Source organism: Cibotium barometz, chromosome 61 (genome assembly GCF_041138505.1).
Source record: "Cibotium barometz isolate CiBa-2024 chromosome 61, ASM4113850v1, whole genome shotgun sequence".
Taxonomy (NCBI): Eukaryota; Viridiplantae; Streptophyta; class Polypodiopsida; order Cyatheales; family Cibotiaceae; genus Cibotium; species Cibotium barometz.
In genome coordinates this window covers 38,618,073-38,643,414 of record NC_141106.1, presented here as the reverse complement: position 1 = coordinate 38,643,414, position 25,342 = coordinate 38,618,073, and the positions used below count along the sequence as shown (strand labels likewise).

The window sequence follows — 25,342 nt, the reverse complement described above, 5'->3', positions numbered from 1 at the left end:
ATGCTGGAGGGAGCATTTGGTATATGTGTTTTCCAAGGGAAGCTCGGTTGCAACAGCTGGTGGGGACTGTTCAAAGGATGGATCACGCAGCAAAAACCTACCCACGTCTTGACCAGCATGGGTATGGTGTAAAATGGTGTGGTTCGGGTATGAAGGTTAGTTCAGTATCTTGACCTCGTTAGAAAAATTTGTTAAGAAATTCAAAATGGTGGAATCGTCCCCCGTTTTTTGGGCATAGAATTTGGAATTCTTGACATGTGGTTGGTCAACACATGATGTGTTCCCTTCCTTACCGTGACTGTAAAGTCAAATTCCAATAACAATAGTAACCATCGCGTGATTCTCCCCATGGTGGAAGGTTTGTTTACTAGGTATAGTAAGGCTTGATGGTCCACAGAAAAATACGAATTTGTTGGCCAAGAGGTAATGTCGATATTTCTTGATGGCGTAGACCATGGCCAATCCTTCTCTCTCTATGGTGGTGTAAGCTGGACGACTAGCGATGCAAACTGGATAGTCCAATTTGAACTCACCAGGCTACCAATAGCAAAATTTGATGCATCAATGTGCACATTGTTTTAGGAGTTTTTCTGAAAGGTATTTTTGGCTTGTGTACATATGGATGCATGGCAGGTGTGAAGAGTTTGGCTTTGAATGCCTTGGCAGATGTACAGGGTGGATGGTTTTGCGGTAGGCTTGTACAGGCCTGTTCGCAGTGAGGTCAGCTGTGCAGGTGGTATCAGCTGTTTGGCAGCTCTGAATGTGTGCACGTCCCAAGAAATGAGTGGGCTTTTGCAGGTTGTATTTGAAGGTGTGGAAGCATGGAGGGCAATTGAAAATTGATGTGGCTAAGGTTGCCCTTAATTTGGTGTGAAATGGAAAGCATAAGGGTGATATGGCCATCTTCTAGGCCTTACAAAAAATAAAATAAAATTAGTCAACGTGGCTAACTATTGAAAAGCCACTTGGCAGCTTGTTTAATGGCCAGCGCAGCTGCCAGCGCATCCTCTCGAAGGTTGGCGAAGGGCGAGTCAGGTCAAAAGTGAAAGGTGGCCGCTGTGGAGAACATAGCTCTGGTCAGTCTGTAGAGATAGACACTAGCGAGAGGTTAGTGGCGCTTGGGAGCCGCCTTTGCTATAGAGGCATTTCTTCTTTTCCCAGCCTCCTTTGGTGCCCCCCATTGAGGATCTTTCTTCAGGTTCCTTCAGTTTATAGGTTGCAACCATGGCGTTTGCTTATCCTAAATTTCACGGTGATAAGAATGAGGATGTAGAGGATTTCTTGGAAAAAATGGAGTTGGCATGTATTACCAACAATGTGGATAATTCGGATCAAATTTCAGGCTCTTCCAGATCTTTTTGAAGGGCACAGCGGGTACATGGCTTTGAGGGTTTGAAGCAAAAAGAACGATTGGTAGCCCATCTCGAATGACGATGGTGGAAAACCTGAGAGAAGCCCTTACAAAGGAGTTTCAGAGAAGAGAAGATCCCAATGACGTTTGGCAGGAGCTCCAGCAGCAGCTGAAGCAAGGTGAAAGCCAAAGTGTGGCAAGCTATGTTACAATTTTCAGTGAGCTATGGACAAGATGGTGTTTAGCTCTTGAAACAGAAGTTCCCCCCATGTTTGTGAAGAAGATGCGATTCATAGCAGGTTTGAAGCAAAGTTTGTTGGTAAAAGTGGGCTTGAAGCAACCTTCTACTTATGAAGAGGCGGTGAGGATTGCAAAAGAGAAAGAATGGAAGCTGAAGAAAATGGCGGATTATGGGATGATCAAGGAGGACGAAGTGGTCAAGAATGGTTGTCTTGATGTGAATATGGTCCAGGTTGATTTTGTGCAACAAACACCTACTATGTACCAACAAATTGGCAAGGGAATGTACCAGGTAAATCCTAAGGCAGTTGCTAGGGATTTTGGGCAGTTTAATGAGAGCATCATGAAGTCTATAGCGGTGGATGTAATGCCAGCTTATGGTTATGAGAATTACCAGATTTCTAATAATGTTTCCACTAGTCATGTGTTAAGTGATGTTATTTATGCTTCTAAAGTTCGAGTAGAAAAAATTCTTGCAGAGAATAAGGTTTTGCCAATCATAGGTAGGGATTTAGATGTCGGCATACGCTTCTCTTGGCTTAAAGAGCCAGTTCAGGAACCTAAGGGGAGGAGGGGAGAGACAGAAGATGGTCTACAAGAAGAGGATGGAGTGGAAGAGCAAGTAGACAAAGAGATTGAAGGAGATGGACTGCAAATGGAGAATCTAGCACGATTTGACACGAGGGGTGAAACAAGGGAAAATCTTGAACCTAAAGAAGAACCAAAGGTGGTTGGCAATGAGAAAGTAGAGGACAAGATGATGCTTGAAGCACCTTCGGAAATGAGTCTCTCTTTCGAAGAGGACAGTGGAAGTGGAAAGCTGGTCACGGATGATCCTGTGAGTGAGAGCAATGCTTAACTGCTGGATTCTGGGAATTTTCTTATTGAACCGGTTGAAGAAGAACTAATGCTTGGGAAACCCGGCATGTGGGAGCCAGAGTCAGGTGAATTTGGAGTTATGAGGTCTGGGAATGCTATGCTAGAAAAAGACAAAAATTTTTCCACAACAATGAATGCTTATGAGCCAGGTAATCAAAGGCCCAAGGATTTGGGTTGCAAAATGTTAATGCATATGCTTTTAACTGTGGCTGTGCAGTGGGCAAGTGGGGCCCAAGTATGTTTGGATTTGACCCAAGAAGAAGAAGATGTGGATGAGGGTTATGCAGACCCAGTTTTTGGTGATGCTAAGAGTGTGCATGAAGAGTGTGATGCTAAGAGTGTGCATGAAGAGGATAGTCAGAATGGTGAGATGCCATTAGTTTTGAATGAAAGGAACTCTCAATTGGTATATCACCTAGATGAACTAGATGGGCAGGCATGTATAATTGGAAGAGACATGCAACAGTGGCCTTTTGACCCTAGAGGCTGACAGTTTATGGATACTAACTGCTAGGACATGAATGTCCTGCAGGCTAGGTGGTTGGCAAAGTATGTTAGGAGTTTTTCAGACAGGTATTTTTCGGCTTGTGTACATATGGATGCATGGCAGGTGTGAAGAGTTTGGCTTTGAATGCCTTGGGAGATGTATAGGGTGGATGGTTTTGCTGTAGGCTTGTACAGGCCTGTTCGGAGTGAGGTCAGCTGTGCTGCAGGTGTGGTATCAGCTGTTTGGCAGCTCTGAATGTGTGCACGTCCCAAGAAATGAGTGGGCTTTCGCAGGTTGTATTTGAAGGTGTGGATGCATGGAGGGCAATTGAAAATTGATGTGGCTAAGGTTGCCCTTAATTTAGTGTGAAATGGAAAGCATAAGGGTGATATGGCCATCTTCTAGGCCTTACAAAAAATAAAAGAAAAATAGTCAACGTGGCTAACTATTGAAAAGCCACTTGGCAGCTTGTTTAATGGCCAGCGCAGCTGCCAGCACATCCTCTTGAAGGTTGGCGAAGGGCAAGTCGGGTCGAAAGTGAAAGGTGGCCGCTGTGGAGATTAGAGCTCTGGTCAGTCTGCAGAGACAGACGCTAGCGAGAGGTTAGTGGCGCTTGGAAGCCGCCTTTGAAACCAGGAGCGAAAGAGAGAAAGGGTGGCCTTGGAGGCATGGCTGACAGCGCGTGAAGCCAAGTGAAGGCTCGCGGCTCTCGAGGTGGTGATCGTCTGCAGCGCGGAGTACAAAGGGTGGTGACAGACCAGAGGAGAGCCAGTGAGGAGAAAGTAGCCGCCTGGTAGATAGAAGGCTCTCTGGTGATACTACAGAGGGAGAGGCCAAGAGGAAGGTGGCCTGGTGATGTTTGGAGGTCTCAAGGAGTCGAAGCGTGGAGAGCAAATAGAGGTGGTGTTGCCGCCTGGTGTGAAGAGTCGACTGGGGAGCGTGGAGCGCAGCCGTAGGTGCTGGCGAAGAGCTGCAGCAAGAAAAGGGTGCGCAGCCGAGAACCATGATCGCTATCGCGGCGGGTGATGGTGGAGAGCTAATAGGAGGAGGCTTCATTTGACAGCGTTGTCATTCTGTGACACGTCCATGTAGGGAAAATCTTCTCTGTGATCAATTCACATGAATTCAGAGACAAGGACATGCAAGCAGTGATGTATAAACTGTACATGGGCTTGATATGCTAGTACTCTGTAAATAGGAGTTCAAATATAGTGTGATTTCAATTATAAAGTGATACACTGGCATGGTTGATTTCTTTTGGGGTATACAGGGCATTTAGAGAAGGGGCAGCGTATGTTTTAATGGTGAATATATGTGGAGCAGCTGGTATGTCAAAAAAGGCCAAAGACATTGAAGCCAGGAGACTCAGGAGCAAAGCATGGAAGCTTCGAGGGTGTAGTTCATAGACTGATCTAAATGATACGGTGCATGAGTTCTATGTTGGGTGCTTGTCAGAAATGGGCAGAAAAAAGATGATGTGGCCAATGTGCCTTGACATGGTGTGAAAAGAAGCATAATAGGGTGGCCATCTCTTAGGCCTTAGAAGTAAAAGATAATATTAAGGTGGCCATAACAAAAAGAAGAAAAGCCACTTGAAAGCTTATAGGGCTGCCACCAGCGCATCTTCTGGAAAGATGGCGAAGCTGGCGAAGGCGCAAAAGGTGGCGAGGAGGGAAAAAACTGTGGGAGCCGGGCGGTGCAGAAAAAGCCAGAAAAGGGGGAGGTCTCGTCATTCTCTGATGATGAGAGGGGAACGTGTGAAAAGAGGAGGAGACTCTCGGGTAGCGGATAGCTGCCTGGTTAAGGCGCTGCAGAAAGGAGAGTGTGGGGGTTCTCAGGTGCAGACGTACTGGGGGGGGGGCTCTTGGACGCTGTGGAGCCAGGAGCTGAAGAGCCGCCGGGCCGTGTGGAGCTGCTGGGGACACGCTAGCGCAGCTTTGTTCAAGTGATGAGCTTCAGCTTGTTGAGGCGTTGCAGATAACCAGAAGGCAAACGGGGAAGGGGGCTCTCGGGGTGTATGTGCAGGAAAAAGGGAGGCCGTCGTGTTGGTAAAGAAAGCTCTGGTGTGAGTAGAGAGGGCGCAGCTGTGGCTAGTGTCAAAGGGCTTACAAGCTGGTGACTGCAGCTGCAAGTGTATACAGAGAAGGGTGGGGTGGCTGTGTTCTCTATGGAGGGAGCCTTTGGCCGTTGAGAGATGCAGAAAATCTGCTGAAGCCTATGCTTGGTCGAGGGAAGCTGAGATGTATTGGAGCAACAACTCTTGATGAGTACAGAAAATACATAGAGAAGGATCCAGCACTAGAGCGCCGCTTTCAACAAGTTTATGTGGAGAGCCAGCATCGAGGGGGGGATGATGAGCAGAGGGTGGAGGCGCTAGAGAGAGAGAGAGACTGGAGATCTCAGCGCTGGAAACTTAAGCTTGTGGAGGTGGAAAACTCCTTGATGATTCTTGTTGCTGGAGTTGATGGCAATAGCCTTACAGTGCAGCCTTGTTAACAGTGTGGGCATGCTGCTGATATGTCTGAGGTATTATCATTATATGATCGTGTTGTTGTTGAGATTTTGGTGTCTTATTGCTCATGAAGCTATGTGTAATGGGTGCTGACGGTGTTTGGGCCATGTTCTTGCTTTAATTGAAGACTTGATGATCATGATGGTTTGGTGTTTAGCCAAGAGAGAAATCTTTTTCCCCTTGTACATGCGTCTCTGAGAGAGGAGTGAGGAGGTTTGGCGGGATTTATTTTCTCTGAATAATCAAATCAAGTGAATGCAAATCAACATAACTCTCACAGCCAGACACCCAGTGTGTTCCCGGCTAGACCGCACACGTCACGACAGCTTTGGTGAACCCGACGTGAAACCGCTGGGGTGAGAGTACGTAGAGATGGCTAGCAAAATGGAGCATTTATATGCAGAGATGAAAGAGCTTGAAGAGCGGTTCAGGAAGATTGAAGAAGAAAAGCGAAATCAGGAAGCGGTGGAAATTGCGGTGCAATTGGTATATGACAGGGTCAATATATTTGATGGGGTTATGATCCAGAAAGCTATCTAAGGTGTTACGAGACAGAGATGAAGAATCAAGGGGTTCCAGAAAACAAGATGATTCCATCTTTTGCATACCTTGTAAGTCCTGATTTAAAAGATGAAGTGCTGGAACTAGCAGAGTATCACTCCAAACGATGGAGTGATTTTCCAGATGCACTTATTTATGCTAGTTCCAGGTATAATGTGAGCTGTGATAGTGTTCCAGCAACAATCAGAGCCAATTTAGAAGCGGTTGTCGATGCATGTCTTATGGAGGACAATCAATTGCTATTCAAGGCTGATACAGAGATTGTGGAGGCTGTTTATGCTAAATTGGGACTGCAAAAAGCCATTAGTGAGCAACAAGGCCTTCACAGTACAAAAAGGGATGCTTTGCTACAGCCTCATAAAGATGCAATGGGTGAACTCTGCAAGTATAATCTGTCTTCCTTGTTTGAGGGTGCAGACATACAGGGTCCTATGATCATACCAAATGATGTGTGTATGCCTATGCTTGAGGAGACACTTGATTCAGAGAGCTTCAGGACAGGTGCTCAAGACCCAATACACGAGGAAGAGGACATCGCTAATAGTTTCCTCTTGGGCTGTGAAGCATGTAAGCTGTGTAAACTTGAGGATTCTCATGACGAAAGTGCTCATTTGAAGGGTATTCCTCAGGTGTCGTATCATATGTGTAAAGAACAACAGGAACCAATGCTTCTTGTTGAAAGCATGAATGCAGAGTTTGAAGATCTAAGACAAGAAGAAGATGCTATTATTACTGCATTCTTATCTGGTTATGATGCTTATAAGCAGGATGATGTACATGAATATGCAGACGGGCCACAAGTATGTGTGATTGATTTAGAGGGGGTGAGTGATATGGGTGATTCCAACAGTGATGTTGTTTCTGAAGCTGGTTGCCAAGGTTCTTTGGATTTGGGTTATTCTGGAATGCTAACAGGGTGTTCCAACAATAAACAGGGTGATGCTATGTCATCAATGTCAGGGTTTCCTTGCAACCACATTTGTGAGCAACAATCTCGAGCTTGGAAGCCTGTTTATGATGATGATTTGGAGAGGGAAATTGAATCTATCTTTTTGAATCATACAGGGTTCAATGACATACAGATTCAAGGGTACTTGGGTGAGGGACCCATAAATCTAAGCCCATCTGCAGACAGGTATCAAGAAATACTGGGAGATAACATGCAGGATATGCAAAGTGTGGTCACAGAGCCTCAAGAGGCTGCATATGAGCAACCAAATGGATATAGCTATGGGGGTATGAATGTTCATGATAATCAACATGTGGGATTGCAAGATAATAATGGCTTCAATGTGATTGATCCTGGATTGGATGCTATATTAGATGATGCATTGGATGATTTCATGGTATATAATAGATCCCCATCAGCTTTGGGCTCTTCTATGCTTGATGCTAGTCAACTGTTGGTTGCAAGTGAGGATGTGCAGGTGTTATGTAAGCCAAATGATTGTGATGAGATTGATTCAGATCTGGAGGCTATTTTTGATGGTGCCTTGTTGGATTTTGTATGTGTTGATGCTTTTCCGACTTTGGATGAGAAGAATGAAGGTTTGTCAGTGGGTGGGGCACAGTAGATTTGGATGGGATGTTACCAAGTGTATGTTCCATGCTGTTAATGCAGTTGTTATTTGGTGTGGCCATACAATATGTGATGCAAAGGCTTCAAACATGGCTTGAGGAAAATTTTGAAGCAAATCATTTTGAAGAGCATCCCACTTTGAATGATGAGGGTAATTATGCATATGTAGAGAATCTAAGTGAGGATAAGGCTTTACATGAGCAAAGCATATGGCACATATGCCAAAAGCGATTGGTATTTGATCCAGGTGGGAAAGCAGAACCATTCAGATTTGATTGCTAAGATACAGGACCTGTGTGGCACATACCAGAGGATGTGCAGGTTTAGAGGGGGTGGAAATCGTCCTGTGACACGTCCATGTAGGGAAAATCTTCTCTGTGATCAATTCACATGAATTCAGAGACAAGGACATGCAAGCAGTGATGTATAAACTGTACATGGGCTTGATATGCTAGTACTCTGTAAATAGGAGTTCAAATATAGTGTGATTTCAATTATAAAGTGATACACTGGCATGGTTGATTTCTTTTGGGGTATACAGGGCATTTAGAGAAGGGGCAGCGTATGTTTTAATGGTGAATATATGTGGAGCAGCTGGTATGTCAAAAAAGGCCAAAGACATTGAAGCCAGGAGACTCAGGAGCAAAGCATGGAAGCTTCGAGGGTGTAGTTCATAGACTGATCTAAATGATACGGTGCATGAGTTCTATGTTGGGTGCTTGTCAGAAATGGGCAGAAAAAAGATGATGTGGCCAATGTGCCTTGACATGGTGTGAAAAGAAGCATAATAGGGTGGCCATCTCTTAGGCCTTAGAAGTAAAAGATAATATTAAGGTGGCCATAACAAAAAGAAGAAAAGCCACTTGAAAGCTTATAGGGCTGCCAACGCATCTTCTGGAAAGATGGCGAAGCTGGCGAAGGCGCAAAGGTGGCGAGGAGGGAAAAAACTGTGGGAGCCGGGCGGTGCAGAAAAAGCCAGAAAAGGGGGAGGTCTCGTCATTCTCTGTAGAGAGCGGATGATAAGAGGGGAACGTGTGAAAAGAGGAGGAGACTCTCGGGTAGCGGATAGCTGCCTGGTTAAGGCGCTGCAGAAAGGAGAGTGTGGGGGTTCTCAGGTGCAGACGTACTGGGGGGGGCTCTTGGACGCTGTGGAGCCAGGAGCTGAAGAGCCGCCGGGCCGTGTGGAGCTACTGGGGACACGCTAGCGCAGCTTTGTTCAAGTGATGAGCTTCAGCTTGCTGAGGCGTTGCAGATAACCAGAAGGACGGGGAAGGGGGCTCTCGGGGTGTATGTGCAGGAAAAAGGGAGGCCATCGTGTTGGTAAAGAAAGCTCTGGTGTGAGTAGAGAGGGCGCAGCTGTGGCTAGTGTCAAAGAGCTTACGAGCTGGTGACTGCAGAGCTGCAAGTGTATACAGAGAAGGGTGGGGTGGCTGTGTTCTCTATGGAGGGAGCCTTTGGCCGTTGAGAGATGCAGAAAATTTGCTGAAGCCTATGCTTGGTCGAGGGAAGCTGAGATGTATTGGAGCAACAACTCTTGATGAGTACAGAAAATACATAGAGAAGGATCCAGCACTAGAGCGCCGCTTTCAACAAGTTTATGTGGAGAGCCAGCATCGAGGGGGGGATGATGAGCAGAGGGCGGAGGCGCTAGAGAGAGAGAGAGACTGGAGATCTCAGTGCTGGAAACTTAAGCTTGTGGAGGTGGCAAACTCCTTGATGATTCTTGTTGCTGGAGTTGATGGCAATAGCCTTACAGTGCAGCCTTGTTAACACTGTGGGCATGCTGCTGATATGTCTGAGGTATTATCATTATATGAGAGAGAGAGAGACTGGAGATCTCAGCGCTGGAAACTTAAGCTTGTGGAGGTGGCAAACTCCTTGATGATTCTTGTTGCTGGAGTTGATGGCAATAGCCTTACAGTGCAGCCTTGTTAACAGTGTGGGCATGCTGCTGATATGTCTGAGGTATTATCATTATATGATCGTGTTGTTGTTGAGATTTTGGTGTCTTATTGCTCATGAAGCTATGTGTAATGGGTGCTGACGGTGTTTGGGCCATGTTCTTGCTTTAATTGAAGACTTGATGATCATGATGGTTTGGTGTTTAGCCAAGAGAGATATCTTTTTCCCCTTGTACATGCGTCTCTGAGAGAGGAGTGAGGAGGTTTGGCGGGATTTATTTTCTCTGAATAATCAAATCAAGTGAATGCAAATCAATGTAACTCTCACAGCCAGACACCCAGTGTGTTCCCGCGGCTAGACCGCACACGTCACGACAGCGTGAAAGGCAGACAAAGAGGAGGGAAGCTGCCACCTGGAGAGCAAGGATTTTCTAGAGAGAGTAGAGACAGGCAGGTCGTCGCCTGGCAGGTACTTGTGCAGATAGCCGCGTGGTGGTCGAAGGGGTCGCCCTGGAGTGGTGTGCAGAGCTGAGGGCTGTAGTGAAGGCAGCCACCTTGGTAGATGAAGTGTGCTCTCGTGATTCTGCAGAGACAACGTAAAGGGTAGCCGCCTTGTGTTGGAGGTCACGCAGGAGTGATCGTGTAAGCCAAAGGGGCTGGAGCGCAGCCGCCGCCGCAGGTGTGAAGGGAGCGCAGTGGAGAGAAGGTGGCCCTTGTTGGATGCGTGGCTAGTGATTCTGCAGGGAGCCAACGGAAGGTGGAGTTGCCGCCTTATGAAGAACCAGGCCTCTCGAGTGTACACATTGAGCAAATGGGGTGCGTGCATATGTGTTGGGGAGCGCAGTGTCACTGCAGTGTGAGTGTGTGATAAAAGGAGAGTGCAAGGAAGAGTGGGTTGAAGCTTTGTCAATTGATAAAAAGCTATGTGTGATGGATGACCCCTTGTCAATGAAACAAATAGGGGTTGTGTTGATGATATGTGAATGGCTTAGCCTTGCTGACAGATAAAAGGCCTTGATAATGAGATGTGTGAGCCATTGAAGCTATCTTTTCTTTGGTCTCTGTGTGATGTTTTGAGAGATTTCTGTTTCCAGCATCGTGCTGGTGGTGCCCCTTGTGTTTGTTGTGTCTTCCAAGGCTGCTGGGTAGGTAGCTATAGAGGCATTTCTTCTTTTCCCAGCCTCCCGACAACGTGAAATATGAGATCCCAATTGGGGGGTCGTAGAATTGGCATGCTTGCCAACGTTTGCTTTAGTCGATCATAGGCTTCCTGAAACTCCTCGGTCCACTCAAAGACAATGAGGATCTTGTATAAGGGTCTGGCTATTTCAGCATAAAAATTTATGAAGCGTGATAATACCCCACATGACCCATAAACATTTGCACTCCCTTGTAGTTGGTAGGCAGTGGCAGCTCCAATATCAGCTTAACCTTGGTATTGTCCGTGGATATACCATTATTTGAGATAATGTGTCCCAATATCACACCATGCTTCACCCAGAACTGACACTTCAAGGGGCTCAGTGATATACGATATAATTGACACCTCTCGAACACTTTCCTCAAGCAGGCCAGATGGTCTACCCATCGAGAGTGTGCACATTGTGAGGCCGAACAACATAACCTTGTCTACAAATGTCCCCCCACAGTGTGTTGAAAACTATCTTGTGCTCGTCCTTTGGTGCTATGGACACTTGATTGTAGCCGAAAAATCCATCAAGAAAGCTATAAGCTTCTGTCCCAGCCACTCTTTCCAAAACGTGTTCTGTATAAGGCAATGGATATTGGTCTTTCCTAGTGGCTGCATTAACCTTTTTAAGATCAACACAGACCCTAAGTTTTCTATTATTTTTTGGCACTATCATGATTGGTAACAACCAATCCGTATGTTTTATTTCATAGATGAAATCCGTAGCAATGAGCTTGTTAATTTCCTCCTTTACAATTGTCGCATACATAGGATTCATCTGGTATGGTTTCTGCCTGGTTGGTCTCGAACCTTCCATGATTGGAATCGTATGTTGTACCACCTCAGGTGGTACCCCCTTCATCTCCTTGTAATTACAGGCGAAACAATCCTTAAATTCCATGAGGGGAGCAATGAGCTCATCTTCTTCAACCGAAGTCTTCAACCGAAGTCAAATCTTTAGCAATGTATACGGGCCGAGCTTCTTCCCCTGGTCCCGCAATATCCACCTCCTTAACTTTTGTCGGGCCATTGTACAATGTGGACAGCCCATCCTCGTTCACCCTTGTAGCTGTCAATCGGGACCACCCTTCTCTTGTGGCCAGTTTTGGAAATAGTCGCATCCGCTCGATTTCTTCCCTTATCTCCTAATTGAGCTTAAGCTCTTTTTAGGACATTGAGCGGTGTGATCTTCCTAGATTTATACACTAATGGATGGTGGCCTAATTGGTAGTAGAAGTAGAGCCATTTGCTTGGTATGGACAATACTTGATTAAATGATCAATTCCACATTTATTATAGGTGAGCACTAGCATGTCATTGGCAAAGCCGCCACTTGTTGTGGTTGATGTGTATGACCCATATTCTTGTTTGGGCACTCGATGACTCGATGTGGCCCTCCACAACTGAAAGATCCTTGCCCCCTCTGCGCAACGGATTCGGGGATGCTAGCAGCGAGACGGAAGTAGCACTTCTTGCGCGAGCAGGATCCCTAACTTGCGACCTTGCCCATGGATATTCGGACAAGAGGCTAATCCCTTGGTTCTTCAAAAACCAAACCTGAAAAAACTTCCCCCTACCGGACCCTCCTTGTGATAAGTATTTCATCCAAACTACATTTTGTATAAGCCATAACACTCTAACTTGGTCCTTTTTTAGATAATATTTCACCAAATAGACAAATCTATAAGCCTATGTTTTTATGTCCAATTTTCTAGGAATAGAATATGGTGGCATGCATCTTCATCATCAATTGTAAAAGCCAAATTTGATGTTTCTCTCCATTGTGAAAATATCTTGCCATATGGTCAAATTCTAACTTACAAGTTAAACCCTTCTATGATAATATTTCAAAATACATTGGTCAAATCCTATGCATGCATATTATAATCATAACACTATTGAATAAAGTTTTGGCCATGTGGTCAAAACCTAATATTTCTATGCAATATCTTGCCATATGGTTAAATTCTAACTTAAACCCTTTCTATGATGATATTTGGACATACATTGGTCAAATAATATGCATGCATATGGTAATCATAACACTATTGAGTAAAGCTTTGGCCCATGATAATGGAAATCCATGTATTCCAATGAAGTAAGAGAAAATTAGGATGCTAAAATAACGTATATTTTATTTAAAAATTAAAGAAGGATTTTAGTTAAGTTTATCTTTTTGCATAGATAAATTTAAATGATGAAAGAGGAATTCCCACCATATTGGAATTCAAATATTTAAATGAGGAAAGTGTAATTTTTAGCATATTGAAATTAATGGAAATTTTAATTAAATTCAAAGATGAATTTTAGATAAATTTATTTTATCTATGAGAAATATTTAAATGGTAAAAGAGGAATTCCTATGACATTTGGAATTCCATCATTTAGATGGGAAAAGAGAAATTCCTAGCATATTGAAATTAATGGGTATTTCATTTAAATTCAAAGATGAATTCTAGATAAATTTATTTTATCTATGAGAAATATTTAAATGGGAAAAGAGGAATTCCTATGGCATTTGGAAGTCCATCATTTAGATGGGAAAAGAGAGATTTCTAGCATATTGAAATTAATGGGTATTTCATTTCAATTCAAAGATAAATTTATTTTATCTATGAGAAATATTTAAATGGTAAAAGAGGAATTCCTATGACATTTGGAATTCCATCATTTAGATCGGAAAAGAGAAATTCCTAGCATATTGAAACTAATGGGTATTTCATTTAAATTCAAAGATGAATTTTAGATAATTTTATTTTATCTATGAGAAATATTTAAATGATAAAAGAGGAATTCCTATGACATTTATAATTCCATCATTTAGATGGGAAAAGAGAAATTCCTAGCATATTGAATTAATGGGTATTTTATCATGAGAAATATTGATGATGATAAAAGAGAAATTTCCATGACATTGGAATGCAAATAATTAAATGCAAAAAGAGGAATTTCCATCGTATTTGAGATCCAAGAAATTAAATGGAAAGAAGAGGAATTTTTACTATAATTCAATTTATGATTATTTATCAAAAGTGGAAATATGGATAGAATTGATTTCTGTAAATCCTATGAATTCTTTTATTCAAAAGAGGAATATTGAATATAATTCAATGGAGGAATTTAGAAGAAATATAGAAATAGTCGTTCGAGAAAAGGAACTTTTAATTAGGCCAAGCAATTGGTAGAAATTTAGAAAAAATCCCATTATCGGAATCAAACTAGAAAAAGTACTAAATGGGAATAGCATGTGAAATGGATGTGATAAGATATGTATGAGATGTGATAGGATGTGAATGGATGTAATAAGATGAAAATAGAATGTGATAAGATGTAAATGAGATGTGATAAGATAGGTATGAGATGTGATAGGATGTGAATGGATGTGATAAGATGAAAATAAGATGTATGTAATGGAAATGGGATGTGATAAGATAGGTATGAGATGTGATAGGATGTGAATGGATGTGATAAGATGAAAATAAGATGTATGTAATGGAAATGGATGTGGAAGTGGATGTGTATGTGAAAGAATGGATGTGGATGTGGATGTGTATGTGGAAGAATGGATGTGGATGTGTATGTGGAAGAATGGATGTGGATGTGTATATGGAAAAATAGATGTGGATGTGTATGTGAAAGAATGGATGTGGATGTGTATGTGGAAGAATATGGGTAGATGCAAGTGGATGAGATGTGATGAGGATAAATGAGGAAAGATGTGATGAGATGAAAAATGATGTGATTGGATGAGAATAGGAATACATATGAGTTGGATATGGATTAAGTAATGTGGACAGATGTGGAACAATGTGAAAGAGGAGAGTTCATTATAGAAACTATATTTATGACCTGTTTTTAATTGGATATGGATTAAGTAATGTGGACAGAGTTGGAACAATGTGAAAGACGAGAGTTCATTATAGAAACTGTATTTATGACCTGTTTTTAAATGACTGTTTTCTGTCAATAATAGTGGGGAAGCATTTTGACTGTCTTGAGAATGAGGCCTTGAAGACCTAACTGATAAAGTTGCAATAGCTGACGGAGAGTCAACGGAGGACGTCTCGCATAGCAAGGTCAGCGGAGGTCTTGTGATCTTCAACGGAGATTCCATCTTGATTTTTATAAGTGAATATATTGTCAAGTACTATGAGCTAGGAACTATTGAAAATGCCCCTGAGGGAGAGGTGGTGAGCGTTTCGGTTGCCAATGATGCCATAGGTACACCGATGAAGGAATGATTGGAAATTAGGACTCAACTAGATGTTTTGGAGGATTATAATCAGTGACACTATGGTTTCATTAAATGATTGTTTTAAAGATAGCTAAATCTGTGAAAAAGGCAATTGTGTGATTGGCGTTTAATTTGCATCGTTTAATTTGCATGAATATCCGGCTAGGGGGCCTGGGAACTCTTTTCCCTGGTACTCGGGACAAAACCTAACCAAATTCCTAATTGGATCCCATCACTACAGTGGTTGGGCAGTTGGCTAACCCATGGGACTAGATGGAGTTAGGCTCAACTGATGGATCCGTAAAATGAGCCTCAATTTTGTTATAGTACGATAGATGAAGTAAATCCCAGATAGTAATTGTTATGTGGAAAAAGAATCAACAGTTGTGCCTCTCGATGGGGAAAAAAGCATTGGTTTCTATGATCCATCAATAGAGGTCCTTTCCATTTGAACATCGGTGTAGAGGCACACAAAGCAGTTGGGGGAGCTAAAGAGCTCAGAGCATAAGCAACTAGAGGTTTCGCACTTGCTCATCAGGGGCAAAGAGGAGATTAGAAAGTGGCTTGACATGAGGGGGCTCTCCAAGCATTGGATCAAGGCATTTATTAGTCAATAGCATCAAGCAAAAGTGGCAACACGGTCGAGTAGGGGAAATCAAAAGCATTGCAATGGAAGTGAGAAGCCCAAGCTCCACAACTATGGAGAACAAAAAGCTGCAGAGGAAGATGAGAGAATGGACAGTAACAAATGGATGCCTTCATTACGGCTCAATGGTGTTCAGTGGCAAAAAGTGAAGGTGGCCTAGTTGATAGGTGGGAAGAGGGCTATCTCTATCAAAAAGTCTGAATGAGATGTGGTAGCGCTAAAGATAGTATACTTAGCAAAAGCTTATACCATGGAGTAATAGATACAAGAAGCGCATGAAGTAATGGATTCTCTAGAGATTCGCAATTAATATAGGAGCCAAGCGACGATGACAGTAGGCTGTGAGAGAATGGAGGGAAGCCGCCTTTGGAACTCGACGACATTAGGCAGAGAGAAGTGAAGCTGGCAGCATAAGAACCAAGAGGATGTAGATAACACTGGACCGTGGAGTGTGCATTGTGGACCAAATGAGATGGATCCTAGCAGACTGACAGGAAATCGAGTGGCCATGTTTCTTGGTGTATAAGATAGGGTTTGAAAACCTTTATTTATGGTGTAAAGAAAGAACTCTAAGCCCCTATTCACATGCTTATTCAAAAGCATTATTGTAAACTTATTAAGTGTCTCTTAAAAGGTTGTTCACACAATGGGTTCTTTGCTTGAATATAGCCAAAATGATTTGTAATTCTTTTTCACCCATCTTGGCATGAGGGTATGAGGGTAACCGTACCTGAGCTCCAAAGCTCAAAATGAGAGTTTGTTCTCATCCCCCCTGAGCATGAGGGTTCTACTACCCGAGTGACTGTGAGCTCAAAATGAGTTTTGGCATGTGTGTAATCACGATGGACTTTTTGATAAATGTGCAAGCAATTGGGCTCATCACATGGGTGTGTCGCCTGAGTGTTTGTGACCAAAGTGAAGTTTGGTGGATTCCAAACTTGTCTGACACATGCAGGAGAAGTCTAGTGGATTCTAGATGTATTTTTTGGTTACTATTATAATCCATGTTATTTGACGGATGATAATCATAAGCCTTAAAAAAAGGCTTTCATAAACCTTATATTAGGGCTTTGATAATCCTTGAAGCTTAAAAGGTTGAGGCTTACACGGGTAGTAATCGAAGAGTGAAAACGTCCTAAAGATGGTACTATGGGGGGCTATACGTACAGGGAATGGGCGGCTGTAGAGATGGTGCTGTGACTTGTGAAGAGGTGTGGTAGATGGTATGGGCAGGTGTAGCACACACCTTGAAAATCTAGAATTTTGAGAAACCCTAATGATGCAAAGACTAATGCAATAATTTTGCTATTCCTTCTTCTCAATGGCACTTCCTTTTGCGGGCACCATATTGAAGAGTTGCTGCATACATGCTCTTAAAAGATTGTCTTGGCAGCTTGCATTCTGCTCTTTGAATCTTGGGCTCCACACCAACACAACATCCCATTCCGCTTTATCCAGTTTCTTAGCATAAACAAACCCGGCTCCATAACTGGTGCTATCTCTGCATGCGTGGCCCCTTTTCTTGAATCTTTCCTTGACCTTTGAGTGGCTACCAGCCCACGGTCCCCATCTGAGGTGCTCCCAGTCCCCATAAAGTGCCACTTTATCTTTTGCCTGCCTTCGTCGTTTTCTTCAAAGCATCACCTTCCCATGGTGGTTACTCTATGAAATCCCAAGCCCACTATTATTCTTGCTCGAAGTGATGTCAGCCCCACTAGGATCAAGTTGCATGCATCTCTGATGAGCTCGAGTGCGTTTGGACCTCTCGGGCCTGTGCTAACATCTTCAGCTAGCCGGATACCTTACCTTCCATTGAACCCAACTTTCCACTGGCCTCATGGGCGAGTTGGCCAACTTTCTAGATGTTTCTTAGTTTGCCACTGGAGATGTGCTCTGGGTTTTGTATTTGCTAATCTTGTGAAGGGATAGGTGTGAATATGCATTGCTTCTTGTATAAAATCTATAGCATATGGTTTACTAGTATGCACAATGTTGCTTAAGCTCGCGATGATGATAATGGCAGTATGTATAGTGTACAACCTATTGATATCGGTACGATTGGAAATTACTAGCAACAAAGCTTTTGGGGACCTTTATATAAGGTGGGAACAAGGGCTAAGGCCACTTAAATTTAATATGTTGTGCTAAGGTTTAAGCCTTAGCTAAATCTTAGTAGGCAAGGTGGCAGCCGCCATAGTCATGTAAGAACTCCTACCACATGGAAGCTAGATTTGGAAGTTGCATGGGAAGCGTGGGCAAGCCCATGAAAAGGAGAGGTTGAAAGGTGGCATGCCTCAAGTGGAAGCTGAGAATAGAAGGAAGGTAGGAAGGCTGGAAGCTGTTGGTCGCCTACATCATCTAGATAAGTCTATGCTATTTAAGAGGGGGGAGAGGACTTGCCGGCATATACTGTGGTGCTGTTCTCATGAATATGGGGCAATATAGTGACGAAAGTGCTAGAGGGCTATTAATATTCTTATCTTGGGCTCTCATTGCAAAGAGGTGGATCCAGCAACACAAAAGGAAGTATAGGCTAAGAATCGAGCTCAGGAGAATGCTTGAAGGTTGTGAAGATATTTTTGCCACTCAAATTATGGTAATGCAAAGCCATCACACAAGGTAACCCATTTTGATGTTGGTATACAAAGATGAGCCTATGTGTAATTCACAATTTAACACCTACATCTATTGAAGACATATATCTCTTGTTTCTATTTTCCTTTTGTGCAAGTTTGATGAATATTGTCCCTTGAGTGTGTATTGCATCATTCTATCATCTGTAAAGATACATAGCATATGCATGAGGGTATTGTGTAAAGATTTTGCATGATGATGAAATATGAAGATGATGATGAGTTATTCTACCAAAATCCATGTGTAGCCAAATGATGGACAAAGAGTGTACTTGAGTGTTAAGAGTTTACGCTATGAGAGTGATAGATGCTACTAAGAGATGATCATGATGGTTTCTTCAAGTGTTGGTGTCTGGAAGTTGTGGGTTGTTGATTGTTGCTGGTGTTTGGGTCCCTTGCCTTCTCAAGGGTGGTTCCTCCGAATGATTTTAGTAGATTTTGATGCTCAAGTGTGTTGGTGGTTGATGGTGGATCAGTATATGCTAGGTAGGTTGTTGTTTGGGAGGGTTTAGAGCACAATGGATTTAAGATTGTTAGATACCTGCTACGGGCATTACCACAGGAGGGGACGGCCTCTGGCTGACCACCCAGCCATAGAGGAAGAATGAGGATTGCCCCTCATCCCCCAGGCTATATAGTGTGTGGCCTGCCGTCCACACTAGCGTGGCCGCCCATGACTCCGCATGGACGTCCTCTCCCACTGAACCCCGGACATGGCCATCCAGTCTGCCGCCGTCGGTCACACAGGCGTTATAGCCTACGCGACATTACCCCCCCTTAAGAAGAGTTTTTGTCCTCGAAAACAAACTAGGGAAACCTTTTGAAAATTACACTACGGCGTTCCCAGGTAGCTACCTCCTCATCCCTATCTGTCCATTTAACAAGTACCTCCTAGTACACTTTATGTCGAATTTGTCTGTCACGATACTGTAGAATCTTTTCAGGTTCATGTGGTATCTTTGGTGGCTCTATCAAGTCCACCAAAATCTCTGGAGAAACTGCGTTCTCTAACCCGTGAACTGATTTCTTCAGTTTACTGACATGGAAGACAGGATGGACTTGAGAACTCTCGGGTAACTCAAGTTTATATGCTACGTCCCCAATCTTCTTAAGGATTTTAAAAGGACCACAATATCTCGGAGAAATTTTATCACACTTTCCCGTTTTCATGCGCAGGGACCTTGAGGAATACAAAGTCACCTTCTGCAAAGGTCACCTTTCTACGTCCTTTATCCGCATAAGTTTTAGCACGATCCTGAGTCACCTTCGGCAAAGGTCACCTTTCTACGTCCTTTATCCGCATAAGTTTTAGCACGATCCTGAGTGCTACGAATGCTCTCATGTGCAGCTCTAAGCATATCATTCATATCTTCAAGGAAATCCTTGACAGATTGAATCTCCTCCTTTTCTAGGCCTACAGCCATTGGAGATCTCGGCTGGAATCCATACATTAACATGAATGGTGTAAATCCACTCGCACTGAATGCTTGGAGCTGTTATAAGCAAACTCCAATATGGGCAAATATTCTTCCCAATTTGATTGCACTGAATGGTGTAAATCCACTCGCACTGAATGCTTGGAGCTGTTATAAGCAAACTCCAATATGGGCAAATATTCTTCCCAATTTGATTGCTTCTTACTTACATAAGAACGCAACATATCCTCGAGTATTTGGTTTTCTGTTTGACCATCAGACTCCGGATGGTCCGCCGTACTCATACTCAGAGTAGTATCCAACTTTTTGAAGACTTCCCTGCAAAAGTGGCTCTGATACCAGTGTTAGATACCTGTAACGCCGCTACGGGTATTACCCACAGGAGGGGACGGCCTCTGGCTCACCACCCAGCCATAGAGGAAGAATGAGGATTACCCCTCATCCCCCACCAGGCTATATAGTGTGTGGCCTACCGTCCACACTAGCCTGGCCGCCCACGACTCCGCATGGGCGTCCTCTCCCACTGAACCCCGGACATGGCCATCCGGTCTCCCACCGTCGGTCACACAGGCGTTACAGCCTACGTGACAAAGATCAAAGAGGTAGAGGAGGTATAGAGAGGCAGTGAGAGCCCTACCACGAATTTTTGTCATCTTTCTGGTGCCCCCATTGAGGAGCCATCTCCAAGTACCTTTGGTGTGCGTATTCAATGGCTCTAGATTTTCCAAAGTTTCATGGGTTGCTAGGAGAGGATGCATCCAAATTTATGGATGAGTTTAATTTCACTTGTCTTATTAAGGACAAACAGGATCCAACAATTATGTTGAGGCTTCTTAGCAATTGTTTGCATGGAGAGGCCAAGACCGAGTTTAGAGGTTATGAACACACTCAACAAGCAGCTTAGCCTAGACTAGTTGCTTTGGAATATAATGCCACCAAGTCTACCTTATTGAATCACTTCAGGAGAGTAGAAGACCCAGAACAAACATCGCATGAGATCTTTGGCCTCATTTAGAAGGAGAACCAACAGTGGTGGATACCTTCTTGCAAGAGTTTAACCAACTATGGGATAGATGGTGTGCATCTTTAGGGGTTGAAGTTCCCCCCGCTATGCTTAAGAAGGACAGGTTTGTTGCCAGTTTGAAAGGGAATTTGACGTTGAAAGTGGAATTGAAGAAATCTTGGACTTTTGAAGAGGTAGTACAGATAGCAAGAGAGAAAGAGTGGAAGCTACATAAGAAAATGGAGTTTGGTATGGTGATCAATGACAAAGTAAGGACCCTCTTAGCCTTGATGTGAATTTGATAAAAGCATATGGAAGTGGAGAATCTAGACAGGTGCAGCATGCACATGCCAAAAGTGCCAGTAGGTTGAGAGAGGGATGTACTATGTACCCCCTAGTTTCTTTGCTAAGATGGACACATGCCAAAAGTGCCAGTAGGTTGAGAGAGGGATGTACTATGTACTATGTACCCCCTAGTTTCTTTGCTAAGATGGACACAATGGTGTAGCCAAAGAAGGACATTGAAGCTATGCAAGTAATGGAGGAGGAGATAGCTACAGCTTGTGCAGTATGGAAAGGTTGAAAGGTGGCATGCCTTAGCTGGAAGCTGAGGATAGAAGGAAGGTGGGAAGTCTGGAAGCCGTCAGTTGCCTGCATCATCTAGATAGGTGTATGCTATCTAAGAGCAAGGAAAGGACTGGTTGGCATATACTATGATGTTCTCATGAATACGGGCCAATATAGTGATTAACATGTTGGAGGGATGTTAATAATTGGATCTTGGGATTTGATAGAGCAGAGAAGTGGATTTGGCAACACAAAGCAAGTACATGCCTAAGAATCGAGCTCGGGAGAATGCTTTTGAAGGTCGTGAAGATATCTTTGCCTCAAATTATGGTAACACCAAGCATCAATGAGGTAACCCATTTTGATGTTGGTATACAAATATGAGCCTATGTCTGCAATTTGTTAGCTAGTGTATGCAAATAAGAGGGATAAATGTTGCTTGATTAGTCAAGTAACATTGATTTTCTATTTAATATAATATTAAATTCAATCACAAGTAAAATGTACCTACGTGCAAGCATGAGCAAATGTCAAGCTCTTATTGAATGAATCATAATTTTAAACAAGTGAAGTGCCAAACATTCTCATGCATAGGTAGAAATGTTTGGTAAAGCGTAATTACAAAAAATGTGTGCCTTTTAAAAAAAATAGAGCTTTTGTTCTTTTGATATTGACCGTTAGATGCGTTGAAAGTATTGTGTAGAGTAAATCTATGTTCGTACTTATATTCCACATTTAGTATATATAATAGACGAGTAAGCGCAAGGTTTGCAAAAACATAATGCAGAGACATTCATAAAGTTGAGTGCTGGATTCTACTATTGTACCACATTCATGGAAGCAAAGGGATGCATCATATTGATTTATTATATGGCCTTATTAAAGTTGAGTGCTAGATTCTAGTAGTACTCACATGATAGAGTAGAGTGGAAACAACTTTATCTTTAAAGTAGTCTAGTATGATTCCTTCACATGGTGAAGGAATCATACTCTCCTAGTTTTTAGTGCGAACAGCTTTCTCTCTCTCTCTCTCTCTCTCTCTCTCTCTCTCTACATATATACATATAGTGTGTGTGTATACATATATAGTGTGTTTCATCACACTATTCTCTCTCTCTCTCTCTACATATATACATATAGTGCGAACAGCTTTGTCCTCTCTCTCTCTCTCTCTCTCTCTCTCTCTCTCTACATATATACATATAGTGTGTGTGTATACATATATAGTGTGTTTCATCACACTATTCTCTCTCTCTCTCTCTCTCTCTCTCTCTCTCTCTCTCTCTCTCTCTCTCTCTACATATCTACATATAGTGTGTGTGTGTATACATATATAGTGTGTTTCATGATACTATTCTTGCGTGCGTGATCCTCAATCCAACGCTCGTGCAAGTTGAGGATGACGAAGTAGAGATGTCTTGACCCAAAGATATAGGGAATTGCTCCAACTAGGTAAATGGGAAATTCCATAGCTTTGTAGAGTTAAATTAGACCACCATCCATAGCCGTACAAGTAATAATTCCGTGATCTATGGCCGTACATTGTCTATATCCGTACAAAGAGTGGTTCAGCATTATATACCATTGAACCAACTAAGACCATTACAAAAACCAACTGTTATGTGAGTGTGAAAAGACATGACTATACAATATACTCCTGCTACGGAGGAACTTGTTGCATATGAGAGATGAAGATTGGCTAATGTTTTGGCACACGTTAGGTTCAACGGACATACAACTCGTTGGCGTTTGAAAGATTTTGGGCAACTACTTTGCGGCAAACACGAGCCTCATGATAGACTTTCCCGGGCTGGCAGAGGTAGTCAAGATGGGGCGCACAATGGGCGTCGACGGAGCAAATGCAGAGACCCTCCAGGGCACAGCCATCCGATTGGGTGGGTTGCAGAGGAGAGATGCCCAGAACGGCGTCCGACCACTCGCTGGAGAAAATGCCGTCGGGATCGAGGCGTTGCTTTACGCGAAGGAACCGGTGGAGGTTGGGGTACTTGTCCCACACACCCAGAAAGGCTACCGGTCTGTTCTTGCCCCAGTGCGGGCGCCCGCCGTACTTGAAGGCGGCCATCTGCTCGATTTCCTCCAGCACATCCTCGAGCAACCTCGGCCGCCCGGCCTCTCTTGAGCGGTAGTAGGTGATGTCCACGCTCACGCCATCGTCCTGCTCTCCGAGGAAGGCGCTGGACCCCTTTACGAAGCGCATGTAGACGCCGTAATAAAGGTCCACCCCGCAGAGGCCCTTGGCATCGAGGTCCCGCAGAGCCTTAACGTCCTGGAGAAAGGCCTGCAACTTGGTGACAGGAATGGACACCGTGGTCTGGTGGAAGAACTCCCCTTTCACACGGCTGTCCCACGCACACACGCGGGCGTCATCGGCACTGCTGCTGCGCAGGCACGAACCCGATGCTTGCAGTCGGTTCTGGTAGCCGATGACGGGATAGCCCGTGAAGGTATGGTCGTTGTTCTTGAGGCCGTTGCCGAGAGCTAGCAGGGTGGCGACCTGCACACGGGCTGAGACGCACTTGCCCTCTGCGTTGTTCGTAGATTCGAACGAAGACTCTGCGCAGGTATTATTATTCACATACCGACAGGAGAATCAGCAGTAGACTAGGTGCCTCGACCATTCACGTCCCTCCTTTCTTTCATGATAACGTAGAAAGCCCAATTGACGTACGTAGACTTACCAAGAGCTCGGACTGCCTCCACGACGGCGATGTCGGTCGGACGAAACCCAAGGAAGTCGTTTACACCGTCTCCTGCTACATCCATCGACACTCGGTCGTCCATCTTGTAGACTGCCTTTCGTCGCGAGGGATGCCAGGTAACGTCTCCGAACTCATGGGCAGACCCGAAAGCTACAATTCTCTCCTCCAGGTCCGCATCGGCCAGGACCTTATTCGTAATCGAGCGTTTGAACATCGGCTCCAGCTTCAATCTCACCTGCAAACAACGTCACGACTCCCATCTCGCATCAATTCTCTAACACATGATGGCCACACTCTGCACCAAAAGGAGACGTAGATTCATGCTTTTTACCTTCGATATCACACCTAGTACTCCCAAAGACACTTTTGCGGCGTTGAGCTCCTCCGAATCGGCCTCTGTCAAGTCAATCACTTTGGCATAACCTTGCTTTCTTGTGGCAGGAATGACAAGAGTCAGGCCCGTCACATACTCGTGGACAGCACCACCTTTCTGAAAAAAGGAGCTGCCGTGTGCCCCTGTGCTCAGGAGACCGCCGATGCTAACACCTTCCCAATAGGGAGTGTATGGTAGAGCGAGGCCTGCTGCTGCAATGCCATCGATCAACTGCCGGAGCTCCACACCGCTGTCTGCTAAGACAGTCATCTCCTCCTTGTCGATTACAAGGTTTTGGTTGTAATCCCTGGTACTGATCACCAGCCCATCATTGCCGCCCGGACAAATAAGCTTTGGTATACTGTGTGCCCACCTAGACACAACCTTCACCTTCTGCTTCTTTTGAACGGCTTCTGCCACCGCAGACATAATCTCGTCTTCCGTTGTGGGATACACAACTTTAGCTGCTGTGCACGGTGTGCGATCAGGCCAGATCCCATAGCAGCTAGAGATGTTGCAATGACTTGAACCGCATTGGACCGGATCTGTTGGCGGACTCCCTATGGTTACTCTGGACTCCTGAACTATTATGGAGGCCAGCATATAAATGCAAGCAGTAGTGACCTTGAGAACTCGCGCGTTGTTTTGCCAAACGAAGAAATCCATGATCACTTCCTCTACATGTAGGGATGTTGAGATGCACGACATCTTATGTTGGGACTTGCTTGCAACTCTCGCTGTATTCTTCTCATTACTATGTGGAGTGTATTGCACTATACGGTAAGCAAGAGCTCTAGATGTGGAGTGTATTGCACTACACGGGTGGTAATAAGAAATTTTAACGTGCGCTTAATATATAACGGTTCACTCCAAACCTACCAAGCGGTTGGTAAAGACAATGGTCCAGATTCCTATGGGCGACTAGTTCCGTGACCAGTGTTCACCAAAAACCTGGGTTTAGTGGAATGTGAATTGTTAAAATTGAGATTTAACCTGAAAAAACTATAATTAGAAGGTTTTGATGAATTGTA

General features: G+C 43.9%; 1 protein-coding gene across 1 annotated transcript; it reads right to left on the bottom strand.

Moving 5' to 3' along the window:
- Positions 1–22,674: 22,674 nt before the first annotated feature.
- On the bottom strand, positions 22,675–25,115 carry LOC147604871 (L-gulonolactone oxidase 3-like). The gene is made up of 3 exons (XM_086794610.1): positions 24,270–25,115; positions 23,918–24,173; positions 22,675–23,792 (listed from the first exon to the last, which is right to left on the bottom strand). The coding sequence occupies exons 1-3, from the start codon at positions 25,017–25,019 to the stop codon at positions 22,942–22,944; spliced, it is 1,857 nt and encodes a 618-aa protein (XP_086650736.1). The 5' UTR covers positions 25,020–25,115; the 3' UTR covers positions 22,675–22,941.
- Positions 25,116–25,342: the final 227 nt, after the last annotated feature.